Genomic DNA, 14,247 nt, shown 5'->3' on the forward strand with positions numbered 1-14,247 from the left:
GGGTATATCCCGTCTGGCCCAGGGGCCTTATCTATTCTTATGTTTTTCAAAATTTCAAGCATATTCTTACCAACTTCTTCAGAGATGTTATTACAAATGGAGTAGGTTGGATTTGAACCCAGGCCGTTGAGCTCCAAAGTAGCAACATTACTACCAGAGCTGCCGTCTCTGAACAAGGTGTTAAACCAAAGGCCCTTTGCCGTCTTGGGTGGGCTTAAATATATCACGGTACAGTTTGGAGTAAGTGCATTCTCCTCAGCATCACAGTCAACACTTACCTCTTAGTCAGCATCACAAAAACAGATGATCTGGTCTTTATTGGTGTTTCTGGGATCTTGCTGTGCACAAATGGTATGCACCATTTCATAATTACACCTACACCATCAGAAACGACTTAGTTAGCTGCAAAGGGATTTAGGACATCCTAAGGCTGTAATAAAAAAACATATGAAGGCAAATCTTTCTTTTTACAATGTGCAACGTTGCACACAATAAGTTTAATTTTGACCAAAGGACCTCACCTATAGGTCACCTTAACTGTGAAAGATGGTTTAGCACGGATGGCAGAGCACTGCATGAATGTCCTGATGCACTTCAGATATAAGGTCTCCAGCAAATGTGAACACAATTGTGGAGGATGGGACAACCTACAAGAGGAAGCTTCTGTAGCATGATCCTGTAAGAGGGGTTTCTGAGCTACACTCCAGAGAGTTTCATTGCGAATGGCTCTCGGGGTCTAAATAAACCCTGGTTTGCTGGAGAAAGGCAGACAATGTCCATCCGAAACAACAGATGGCTGTCATCAGTGCCAACATGGTAGGCGAAAGTTACATGGCCCATTTAAACACTGTTAGCATTGTATTAACACCAACTGAATATTCACTCTGGGATCTCAATGCTGCCCAACCCAGAATCTACCCAGAGCTCTCAGTGTTACTTCCCTTTCACTTCTTGCCAGCTCCAACATGATGTATCTCAGCCTTGAAAGAGGACATTCTCCTATTCAACCCATTCTGTCCATTCCGTGAGATAATGCTTTATCTTTATTCGAACATGACCCTTAATGCTCCTGCTTACCACTACGTAATAAATGAATCCCAGGCCTGAAACTAGACCCAAATCCTTGTCTTGGCCATTCTTTTATTTACAGAGTACACTACAAATTACAGACTAAATAAGAACCAACAGAATTGCAAATGCTGTAAATCCAAATCACAAATAGAAAAGCTCAGCAGGTCTGGCAGCATCTGTGGAGAGAAATCAGTTAACGTTTCAGGTTGAGTGACCCTTCCTGCCTTCTACCGGCTATCCCAGTGTGGCAGCAGTTTCTCCTTACGAGAGTTGTAATTAAATAATGTCTTCCTCCTGGGTATATATAACTAATCTATCATTAAAAAATGTGTTTGTTGTCTTGCAATTAAATGACCGCAAATAGGCATAGTGACACTCACTAACTCTGTGCCCCTCTCGGCCCTGCCTCCCAGCTCGAACTGGCTGAAGCCTTGCTGTGGGAGACGGACAGCTGTCTGGCAAGTGGTCCTACTCAGCGCTGGACTCAACTGCTTCCTGGTAGCGTCCGTGGTCCTGGTTGTCCTCCTGCTAACGCTGGAGCTCCTCATCGACACCAAGTTACTTCAGTGTGAGTACAGTATGACCTTACCCGCTCAACCTTCCCTTCTCCAGTGGAAAAGCTACGGCCTGTTCAGTCGTTTCTTGGTAGTCATCATCCCTTTTCTCTCTTGTTGAAGTTACCAGCGCATTCCAGTTTGCGGGGATCATTCACTGGATAAGTCTTGTCATCCTCTCTGTTTTCTTCACTGAGGTAAGCCGTTGCTATTTGTTAAAAAGCGTTTCATATTTGCTAATGACTGTGCAATACTATTTACTATCTCTCCTGTGGCACTACTCATATTAAAATAGCAGATGCACTGATTTGGTACACCATTCATTTCCAGTTGAACATACTGGCTTCATCACACGGCTGGAAAGGGACTAAAGGGCCAGTTGCTAAACTGGTTGATAATAGAACAATAGGAAAGTAAATTGTGAGGAGGATGTAAAAAGGCTATAAACGAATGTAAATAAGTTAAGAGAAGGGCACTGCTCACTTGCCACTCAACCACCACATCCCACTATAATGGACGATTATACCAGTACACATTGATGCTTACTCTACTCTTAGCTGGCCCATCTCAAAATGCATGCCAACATGTTACCCTCCTACATCATGAACTTTAATCTTCTGTAACAATTTTTAATGTGGCTCCTTACCAAATGCCATCTGGAAATCTAAGTTCAATATATCCACCAGCTCACCTTTATCCACAGCATATGTTACTATCTCAAAGAACTTCAATAAATTGGTCGAAATATGATTTCTTTTATAAAGTCCATGTTGACTTTTCCTGATTACCTTGAACTTTTCTTAGTCTCCATCTACAACGCTGGTGGCTCACCTCTTCCTCACAATGCTAGGGACCCGGGTTTGATTCCACCCTTGGGTGACTGTGTGGAGTTTGCACATTCTCACAGTGTATGCATGGGTTCTCTCTCGGTGCTCTCATTCTCCCCACAGTGCAAAAGAGTGCAGGTTAGGCAGATTGGCCATGGCAAATGTGGGTCTGGGTGGAATGCTTTTCAGAGGATCAGTGTGGACTTGAATGGCCTGCTTCCAAACAGCAGGGATAGTATGATAATGTCTCCATCGTGCTCCTGAGGACAGGTGCCAAATTAACCGGCCTATTGTTTCACGCTTTCTGTCTCCCTCTCTTTTTTTGAAGTTCATGAATTCAACCCAAAAGTGTCCAAGAAACAGGGAGCAAGCAAAAAAAAACCCAGCAAAATGAACAATAGCCCTCACCAAGTCCGGCTATGCAAGGACATATAAGGTGAACAAAGGAGCTTCATTAAGTTTTGTCCCTTTTTCAGAGAATAAGCTTCATAGAAACACAAAGGCTAGAATGGGACATATAGCCCATTGAGCCTGCTCCATCATTCAGTTAGCTAATGGCTGATCACCTAACAACATCATTGTCCTGCATTATCTCCATATCCCTTAATGTTGCGAGATTCCTAAATCTGTCAATCTCTGACTTGAACAGACTCAATGACTAAGCTTCTACAGCCTCTGGAATTGAGAATTCCAAAGACTCACCCTCCTCTGAGTGAAAAACTTCCTCATCATCTCAGTCCTGAATGGTCTGTAGTCATGAGAGTTTGGAAGGATGAAAGAGGATTAGACTGAAATATATCAAATTCTAACAGAGCCAGTAAAAGTGAGGACTATAGTGCTGGAAATCAGAGACAAAGAGTGTGGTGCTGGAAAAGCATAGCTGGTCAGACAGCATCCAAGGAGCAGGAGAATTGACATTTCGGACATAATCCCGAACGTGTTTCGGGAATTTCTAATGAAGGGCTTATGCCCGAAATGTCGATTCTCCTGCTCCTCAGATGCTGCCTGACCAGCTATGTTTTTCCAGCACCACACTCTAACAGAGCTAGACAGGCTAGATGCAGGAGAAGTTGTTTCCCATGCTTGGAGAGTCTAGAACCAGGGTTTGCAGTTTGAGGATACAAAATAGACCATTTCGGACTGAGGTGAGGAAAGATTTCTTCACTTTGACGGTGGTCAACCTGAGGAATTTGCTACCACAGGAGGCTGGGTTACTAAGTATATTCAAACAAGAACTCAATAAATTGTTAGATATTAAAGGCATCAAGAGATTTGGAGAGAAAGTGGGAATTGAGCACTGAGAGAGAGGATCAGCAATAATCAAATTAAATGGTGGAGGAGCTTTGAAAGGTCAAAGAGCCTACTCCTGCTCATTTCTATGTTTATAAATGGCTTGTCCACCCTACATAAGCCAAAATCAGGAGTCTCTATGGAGAATATTTAGGCTCAGTGCCCATCCCAGTGAATTCAGTTTATACACTTTGTATATGGCTGCTGATTGGAACTGCAGGGTTGAACAAACTTAGGGGTATCTTAGCACTTTCACTCACCCTGCTGGTTGAAAATGGTAATGTCACACCAAGGCCCAATGGACCATAACAGTACACCACAGCCATCTCTCCCCACACCTGATCGGGAAATGCTTTGGGGTTAAAATCGTTGAACTGCATTGTGGCCTCCTGACATTTAACGACCTTGTCATGGAGTAGGATATTTAACTTCTGGTCAATATAACAGAATTTCCTTTCCTCCCCAGAACATAACTCAGAAAAGTCAGAACATTTACATCAGGGAACTGCTCAAAAAAACAGACAGCGCGTGTATGCTGTGTAGGTCTTGATGCACGGGAAGGCTAAGTCTCTGTTGTGTTCTCTCTCTATCAGACTGTCTTCAGGATTGTGGTACTTGGCATTTGGGACTATATTGAGAACAAACTGGAGGTGAGTTGTGCATTTAACTCAGTGCGCGTTTTTGCATGTGTAGCCATGTCCAAGGTCTAGAACATCAGAACTAGATCAAATATATTACTCTTCATTGAAATTCTTGCCTCTCAACCTGCACAGAAACCAGTGCTGCGTTGCCTGATCTGTGAGGAAGGAAAACAGTTCATGAGATAGCAAAGAGGGGTCTTTTCTGTATCCTCCTTGTCCAACAGTTACAAGTGCAGGGAAAGAAACAATTTTATATTGTCAACATGTCTATGCTATGGCCACCAGTGGCACCAAAAAAATGGAATAAGGTCAGCTATTCAGCCCATCTGATTCATACTAGCACTTGAGTAAACTTTGGCTTACCTTTTTGCTCTATATCCGGTTTAAAAACCACCACGTTTCTTTTTAGATTATTTACAGCGCGGAAACAGCCCTTCGGCCAAACAAGTCCACACCGACCGTCCAAACCCATTCCCCTAACACTACAGGCAATTTAGCATGGCCAATTCACCTAATCTGCACATTTTTGGACTGTGTGAGGAAACCGGAGCACCCAGAGGAAACCTACACAGACACAGGGCAAATGTGCAAACTCCACACACAGAGTCGCCTGAGACAGGAATTGAACCCGGGTCTCTGGCACTGTGAGGCAGCAGTGCTAATCACTGTGCCACCATGCTGCCCGTTTTGCTTCAGCTGGAAGATGAGAAAGTAAAACAACTTTTGCTTTCAAGGGATTCTTGACTGGGGCAGGGATGGCAGAGAGTATCAGGTTAACATCACAACAAGTAACAACTCACCTGGACCAGTTACAGGAGCTAAGGAGGTTGAAGACAACTTAATCTGGATGTTTTTATTTTCCCTTTTTGGCCTGGGTTTTTTAAAATACCCTCCTGGGAGATGACATGATAGGTATGAGAAGTGGGAGTGAGTCATGAGTACAGTCTATTATCATGGTGTGTAGGGCAGGCTCTAAGAGAAAATGTGATCTTTCCCTGTCCATCAATTTTGCATGTATGTACATTTCATCACCGGGTATTTGGCCATGTAGCTGGGATTTGACCACTGACCTCAGACTGGGGAAGGTCCCAATCAGAGGTGTAAAGCCAGAGGTAGGACTTTGTGCAGATGGGAGAGTTGCATTTTTTGTGTACCACCCCAAACCTTTCACTCACCCAGCAGGAATGGCTAAGTCTAGAATCCAACCCAATCCTGGAACTGATTCCATTGGAAAAGCAATGTGATTATACATCTCCATTGGGTCGAGCAGCCAATCACGTTTCCATGGAGATGTATGCTGCTGAGTTCTTGCAAGGGAGAACACCATGGATACAAGCAGGAGGAAGGAATAATGATGGAGACGAAGTAACATTTGCCTTTATCACACACGGGGACAGGCATATATACAGAAAAACACATACATACATACAAGCACACAGACAACCATACACACAGGAACAGATATATTCACAGAAAAATGCACACTCACATCAAACACATGCACAGACTCACACATACATATACTCAGAAAAACAACACAGAGGCACAAAAGCAAAAATATATGCATGAAAATCACATACACAGAATCATATAGACTTAGACAGACACACACAAAAGGGCAGAGATGTACAGACAGAAAAACACACATACATGCCAAACACATGTATAGGAACACACACACACACACACACACACACACACACACGCCTTCCATCCATGTTTGACTCAAATCTCAATCCCATTTCAGAAAGAAAACGATATGATAACGCAGCGTGTTTCCTGTTCTCAAAATAATTCTGTAAGAAATCATTAATAGAAAGCAAGCTATGCTAAGCAGCCCTGCTGCAATGGTAAATTGGCACTGTGCTCATTAACAATACGTCCAGAGTTACAATTCGTAGTTAACTGAGACTCGCTTGTTGACCCCAGCTTGAAGTGGTGCATGGGGATAATTATACACCACAGGACATTAAACCGAGTGGCTGTTTCCCTGTTCATTCTTCTCTGCTTAAACGTGTCTCAGTGTAAACACAGCAGCTTTATCTTAATAATGAAAGGAAAAGCTGCAAAGCCTAGAGATCAGAGTTCAAAACAAGAAAATGCTAGAATTTTTAAAAATTGTTCCTGGGATGTCACTGTCTGGACCAGCATTTATTGCCTGCCCCTACTTCCCCTTTAGAAAATCATGTGAGCTGCCTTCTTAAACCGCTACAGTCCATGTGCTATAGGTAAATCCATAATACTGCTAGGGAGGGAATTCCAGGATCTCGACCCAGCAGCAGTGAAGAAACATTCCCACGTCAGGATGGTGAGTGAATTGGAGGGGAATTTGCAGTAGGTGGCTTTCCTATGTGCCTGCTGCCCTTGTCTTTAACACAGAAGTGGATTGCACATCAGCTTGAGTTTGCTTCCTCTCCCAGCTTGCTTTGTGGATAGCAGACCACGTAGAAGAAGAGGAGCAAAGTATGGGTGTGTCCCTGACTCAGTCTTATACATCTATCCATCCCACATGTTTATAGCAACCCACTGACCCATTTACCCACTCAGGGGGAGGTGGTGGCCTGTTGGTCCAGGTAATTAATATTTTCGGGACCTGGTGTAGATGGAATTTGAATTCGCTAAAAAAAAATTAGTGTCTAATAATGACCATGAGTCCATTGCTGTTTGTCAAAAAACTCATCTGGTTCACTAATGATCCTTATCTCGTCTAGTGTGACGATGCTGCTCCTTTAACAAGGTTATGCTGTCCTTGGCTTTTTTTTTCAGAGAGGTCGTAAAAGCAGCGATTCCAAAAGGTCTAGGTTTGAAGGTTTTACGGCCAGATGATAATAGCTAACAGATACTGCCTCAGGCAAAAGGCTTTTAAGTTTAAAAAAAATCTCGCACAATGAAAGGGGAGTGGCCAGTTCTCCCAGCTCAGTTTTTCTCTAGTTTGGTTTGGTTTGGTTTTTAGCAGACTGGCTGTTCACTGAAAGCACTCAGTCAGTTTGAGGCTGCTGGACCAAGAAACAGCTACTTGGAAGAAAGTTTTCCATGCTGAGTCCCTTTGCCCTCTCTCTCTCTCTCTCTCTCTCTCTCTCTCTCGCTCTCTCTCTCTCTCTCCTGTAAGACACGGTGTTTGATTTTTCCTTTTTAGCCAAAGGCTGTTTATGGGAGTTGTTGCAAGTATTTGGAACAGCATCATTAAGTTGAGATAATCTATTGGGTTTTAGGATAGACTAAATTATTTTTTATACTGTTCTCTTTTCGTTCAGTAATCTTGTAAATAAATTCTATTTTGTTTAAAACCGAGTGGTTTGACCAGCTGCATCACTCCTGGAATATCCATGCTACACCTGCTTAAAACAACTCGCAAAGTCAGGGTCTGCATTTCTTCCTTGAAATGTTTTGAGGGGGTCTGACCTGATCCATAACACTAGCCTACATGTAACTCCATACCCTCAGCAATGTGGTTGACTCTTAAATGCCCTCTGGGCAATTAGGAATGGGCAATAAGTGCTGCCTGGTCAGCAATGCTCTCATACCATGAGTGAGTACAAAAAAAAACCCATGGGCACCCAAATACTCACAATCTCTTTAAAATCCATGGGCATCAATTGCAAGACCAAGATTTTTTGCCCATCCTTACTTGCCCTGGAATTGATTGGCTTGTAAGTGCCATTTTAAAGGACAACTAAGATTGCTGAGGGTGTGGAGTCACATGAGGACTAGACCAGGTAAGAACAGCAGATTTCCTTCTCTAAAGGACATTAGTGAACCAGATGGATTTTTACAACAATTCATCATCATCATCATCATCATCATCATCACTAGATCAGCTGTCAATTCCAGATTTATAATTTGAATGTCAATTCCACCAGATACCCTCAGAACATTAAAATAAAAGCAAATTACTGCAGATTCTGGTAGTCTGAAAGAAACACAGACAATGTTGGAGAAACTCAGCAGGTCTGCTATCATCTGTGAAAGAAGAAGCAGAGCTTTGAGTCCAATGTGACTGTTCTTCACAACTGTTCTGAAAGGGAGTTCATACCAAACTCAGTACATTAACTTTGTTTCTCTCTCCATAGATGCTGCCTGACCTGCTGATTTTCTCCAACATTGTTTGTGTTTGTCCTCAGAACATTAAACTGGGCCTCTGGAATGTGTTGAAAGCCATAGTTAGATTATGTATTAATACTGTATTTAAGTGCCGCACATTTTGACTCTAGAGATACAGATGGGGTCACAGGTACGTTTCAAAATCATGAGGAGCTGGACTGAGTAGATAGCCAGAAACTATTCATGAAAGGATACAGACTGAAATGGCAAAAATTATTTAAATTGGCAAAGGAAATTTAAAAAGGTGTGAGAAAAGTCTTGTTCATGCAGCGAGTGAGTCCAAAACTAGACAACATAGGTTTAAGGTGAGAGGGGAAAGATTTAAAAGGGACCACCTGTTCACACAGAGGGTCGTGCGTGTATGGACTGAGCTGCCAAATGTGATGGAGGCTGGTACAATTACAACATTTAAAAGCCATCTGGATGGGTACATGACTATGAAAGGTTTAAGGGGGTACAGTGGCTCAGTGGCTAGCATTGCTGTCTCACAGCGCAAGGGACTCTGGTTCGATCCCACCCTCGGGCAACTGTCTGTGTGGAGTTTGCTCATTCTCTCCATGCCTGTGTGGGTTTCCTCTGGATGTGCTGATTTCCTCCCACTGTCACAAAGATGTGCAGGTTAGATGGTTTGGCTGTGCTAAATTGCCCATACTGTACAGGGATGTGTAGGTTAGGTGCATTAGTCAGGGGAAATGTGGAGTCATAGGGTAGGGAAATGGGCCAGAGTGGGATACTCATAAAAGGGCCGATGAGGACTTGTCAGGCCAAATGGCCTGTTTCCACACTGTAGGGATTCTATGATATGGGCCAAATGTTGCAAAATGGGACTAGATTAATTTAGGATATCTGATCAGCATGGACAAGTTGGACCGAAAGGTCTGTTTCCGTGCCGTGTAACTCTATGACTGAATGTTTCAATATAGGCAGCATCTCGTAAACACAACCCTGGCAAGGCAATTTAGCAAACCAGTTTTATCCTCATGTGCTTATTGTTTTCCAATTCAACCTAAAGAAAGAAAAAAAGTCTGCCTGCTTTATCTCAAAGAGTACAAACATCTGTCTAAGTCTTCACCAGCAGTACAGAGAGAGAGAGAGAGAGAGAGAGAGAGAGATTTATTGGTTAACTCCAACAGCCAGCTAATATTATCAAAATCAAACTGAAAGCAAAGCCCAAAGACCCTTGGTTCTGTGTGAACCTGACCCTGTCCACTCCTGTGTCTTTTGTTTAACTTGTAAAAATAACCCAGGGATAACTCAAAAGCTGTTACCAACTGTCTGTCAAAAGGAGATTTTCAGTACCACTGTGATAATATCTCTCTGCAAGAGAAACAGGACAGAACACATCTCTCTTAAAGGCCCAGGACCATCACAAAGTGTGTCTCAAGTCAGGGTGGAATTGAATAGATTGCAGTGACCATTTTGCGTTCGAAACACACATCGTCCATATCCAAAAAGGAAAAATTATGAAGTGTTATGGTGTGAAGGCTGGCCAATGGCACTAAGCAAGCAGTTCATTCGAAAAGCCGGTGTAGTCATGATGGACTGAATGGCTTCCTTTAGTGCTATAGCAATTCTCTGATACTATAATGTCTGATTCCCTGTGGGCATTTTGCACATTGCAGGTGTTTGATGGTGCAGTCATCGTCCTGTCATTGGCTCCCATGGTGGCCTCGACTGTAGCAAATGGACCCAGCAGCCCATGGGATGCCATCAGCCTAATCATCACCCTTCGCATTTGGAAGGTCAAACGCATCATTGACGGTGAGTAGGTGGCACTAATGGTAACGTTGTGGGTCAATTGAATTTTATTGACAATGTACTTTTTCTCTGTTACCTCGGCAGTGAATGGGAAACGTCTCCACAGCATCACTGAAAAATACCTTGTGTTCATATTAACACTTCACAATCACATTGCCTGTGTCTTGAATCAGGAACAATCAGAGAATTTTAAAAAAACACAATGTTTTTTTCACTCATCTTCTAACCATCCAGCTCGATGCATGATACATGCAATAATAGAGCATTGACTAATCACAATCTCAGCCTCATTCATTGGCTTACAGGCATGGAATGCAGTAAATGCCCATAGAATCTTAATTCCAAAGACAACTGCATTGCTTTTTTATCCCAATACATTTGTTCTTAGGATATGATCCTCACTAGCAAGGCCGACGTTTCGATAATTTCTCACCAACCTGTTCAGAGCTTTTATCACACACTTTTGGAGCAGGTGGGACATGAACCTGGGCCTCCCGGCTCAGAGGTAAGGGCACGACCACTGCATCACAAGAGCCCTCCAAGGCCAACATTTATTGGCTGTCTGTAATTGCCCTCTGTGTGATTCATTTGGCAATTTCAGAGGACAATTACCAGACAACCACGTTTCTGTGGGTATGTGCTAACATGTTAACCAGACTAGGTAAGGATGGCAGATTTCCTTCCATGAAGTAAAAAGTGAGGTCTGCAGATGCTGGAGATCAGAGCTGAAAATGTGTTGCTGGTTAAAGCACAGTAGGTCAGGCAGCATCCAAGGAACAGGAAATTCGACGTTTCGGGCTCTGGCCCGAAAAGTCGAATTTCCTGTTCCTTGGATGCTGCCAGACCTGCTGTGCTTTAACCAGCAACACATTTTCAGCTTCCTTCCATGAAGGACATTAATAGGTCAAATGGGTTTTTACAGCAATGTGGTAGTTTCATGGGTGTAACAAATGAGAGCAGCAGTTTAACCCAGATTTATTAATTCATTTAATTTATATAGCACCAAATGCCATGTTTGGATTTGAACTCAGACTCACAAATATTGATCTAGACCTCTGGATTACTGGTAATCATTAACATTGACTCTGTATATGATGCTTTAGATTGCTATTGTCTGGAGACAATTAATGGAACATCTGGGGTTACATCAGAAAACATTTCTTCATACAAAGGAAATTTCAAATGGCAAAGGTACGGCTGAGGATGCTTTAGGTCATGGTAACATCAGTAGACCAGCTAGCTAAAGTCCCCTGCTAATGGTCTGGGGATGCTGGTTCAAATCCCAGCAGGACAACTGGTGGAATTTTAATTCAATTAATAAAATCTGCAATTGAAAGTTAGTCTCAGTGGCCCATGAACTGTACTTATCATTATAAGACTCACCTGGTTCACGAATGTTCTATAGGAAAGGAAATCTGCCTTTCATGGCCTCCATGTGACTCCAGACCAACAGCAAAATAGCCAACTCTTAATTGCCTCTGAAGTGGAGTTAGTAACCCACTCAGTTCATGGGCAATTGGGGGGGGGGGGAGCAAATGTTGGTACCATTAGTGACACCCATATCCCATGAAAGCATAAGAAATGGCTTCTTTCTGCACTGTAGGGATTCTATAATTCTGTAATACGATGAAATACTACATCTAGAAGCCAATTAAAAATATCAAAGCTGAAATTGATTGATTTTTGCTGAGTAATGATTTTGAGAGTTGGAGAAAAATGGTAGGCGGATGGATTAGGAAATAATTCAGCTGTGATGTAATTGAATAGTAGATCTCCTCCTATTCCTATGAAGTGTGACATGAGGACGGGCTCATGTAAAACAGTGATGTCCCTGCACTGGAAGAAGCTGACACAGTGGGGCAGGAATTTACAAATGCATTTAGGAGTGGCCACGGTCCCCCAAACACACACACACACACACACACACATACACACACACACATACACACACACACATACATGCATACACACACACATACACACACACACACACACACACACACACACAAAATAGCCTAGTGGTACTATCAGTGGACTGTTAATCCAGAGACCCAGGTAATGGGATGGCATGGTGTCTGTGAGGGTTTCCTTCGGGTGCTCTGGTTTTCTCCCACAATCCAAAGCTCTGCAGGCCAGCTGAATTGCCTGTCATGTTAGGTGCCTTAGTCGGGGTAAGTATAGGAAAAGGGTCTGGGTGGATAAATCTGTGGAGGGTCAGTGTGGAGTTGTTGGGCTGAAGGGCCTATTTAGATATTGTAGGGAATCTAATCTACAGGGGCTCGAATCCCACCTTGGCAGATGGCGGTATTTGAATTCAATAAATATCTGGAATTAAGGACATAATGACGACTGTGAATCCATTACCAATTGTTGGACAAACCCATCTCATTCACCAACATCCTTTAGGGAAGGAAACTGCCATCCTGACTTGGTTTGGCCTACGTGTGACTCCAGACCCATAGCAATGTGGTTGACCAATTAGGGATGGGCAATAAATGCTGCCTAGCCAGCGATGCCCTCATCCTGTTACATAATAAAGAAAAAAAAACACACACACTGTGACAGCATGCCTTAGATTGGCAACATAACATCATCGCACTCATCTCCCAAAATACAAAAGGCAAGTGGGCACTGCGATCAGGATGCCATCTGCCACACGGCCAACAGCTGAGTGGTATTGTCATGGAGTTTTTAATCTAGAGACCCAGGTAATGTTCTGAGGACAGTGATTCAAATCCTGCCATGGTGGAATTTGAGCTGAAAATGTGTTGCTGGAAAAGCGCAACAGGTCAGGCAGCATCCAAAGAGCAGGGGAATCGACGTTTCAGGCATAAGCCCTTCTTCAGGAATGAGGAAAGTGTGTCCAGCAGGCTAAGATGAAAGGTAGGGAGGAGGGACTTGGGGGAGGGACTTGGGGGAGGGGCTTTGGAGATGCGATTGCTGGAAGGAGGTCAAGGTGAGGGTGATAAGCCGGAGTGGGGTGGGGGCGGAGAGGTCAGGAAGAAGATTGCAGGTTAGGAAGGTGGTGCTGAGTTCAAGGGATTTAACTGAGACAAGGTGGGGGGGTGGGGAAATGAGGAAACTGGAGAAATTTGAGTTCATCCCTTGTGGTTGGAGGGTTCCTAGGCGGAAGATGAGGTGCTCTTCCTCCAAGCTCTTCCTCCGCCCCCACCCCACTCCGGCCTATCACCCTCACCTTGACCTCCTTCCACCTATCGCATCTCCAATGCCCCTCCCCCAAGTCCCTCCTCCCTACCTTTTATCTTAGCCTGCTGGACACACTTTCCTCATTCCTGAAGAAGGGCTTATGCCCGAAACATCGATTCCCCTGCTCTTTGGATGCTGCCTGACCTGCTGCGCTTTTCCAGCAACACATTTTCAGCTCTGATCTCCAGCATCTGCAGTCCTCACTTTCTCCTCCATGGTGGAATTTGAATCTAACTTTAAAAATCTGTTATTAAGAATCTAATGAGGACCATCTTCAATTGTTGGGGAAAACCACTCAGGTTCACCAGTGTCTTTTAGGGAAGGAAACCACCATCCTTTCCTGGTCTGGCCTACATGTGACTCCAGACCCACAGCAATGTGGGTGACTCTTAACTGCCCTCTGGGAATCCCCGCATAGGGATGGGTTGCAAGTGCTACCTTCGTCTGTGATCATCACATCCTGTGAATGAACTTAAAAATTGAAATTGCCAACTAACAAGCTATCAAGGTTGTTGATAATATGTTGCCCACTGCATTTTTCAAGCAGCTGACATGAAGAGATTTGAGAGCATAATAATAGGGCAGAAGAAACAGCCTTCTCCCACAGGACAATGACTGGATTCTGTTTGTTGTTCTGTTATGGGATGTGGATGTCATTGGCTGACTGTTGTTTTCTATACCAAATATCCCCTGCACAGAATGGCTGGCTGGGGCTATTCCAGACGATGGTTAGACATCGACTATGTTGCTGTGGGTCTGGAGTCACATATAGCCAGACTGGGTAAGGATGGGAGATTT

At 43.6% G+C, this 14,247-nt stretch overlaps 1 protein-coding gene across 1 annotated transcript in view; it reads left to right on the forward strand.

Moving 5' to 3' along the window:
- The window catches only part of tmem266 (transmembrane protein 266), a 66,406-nt gene that overhangs the window by 17,412 nt on the left and 34,747 nt on the right, over positions 1-14,247 (forward strand). The window contains exons 3-6 of the mRNA XM_060853678.1: positions 1,485-1,639; positions 1,749-1,822; positions 4,336-4,392; positions 10,107-10,245. Of these exons, the coding sequence (XP_060709661.1) occupies positions 1,485-1,639; positions 1,749-1,822; positions 4,336-4,392; positions 10,107-10,245 (425 nt within the window). The remainder of the gene's footprint in view (positions 1-1,484; positions 1,640-1,748; positions 1,823-4,335; positions 4,393-10,106; positions 10,246-14,247) is intronic.

This window comes from Hemiscyllium ocellatum, chromosome 42, assembly GCF_020745735.1.
Source record: "Hemiscyllium ocellatum isolate sHemOce1 chromosome 42, sHemOce1.pat.X.cur, whole genome shotgun sequence".
Classification (NCBI taxonomy): Eukaryota; Metazoa; Chordata; class Chondrichthyes; order Orectolobiformes; family Hemiscylliidae; genus Hemiscyllium; species Hemiscyllium ocellatum.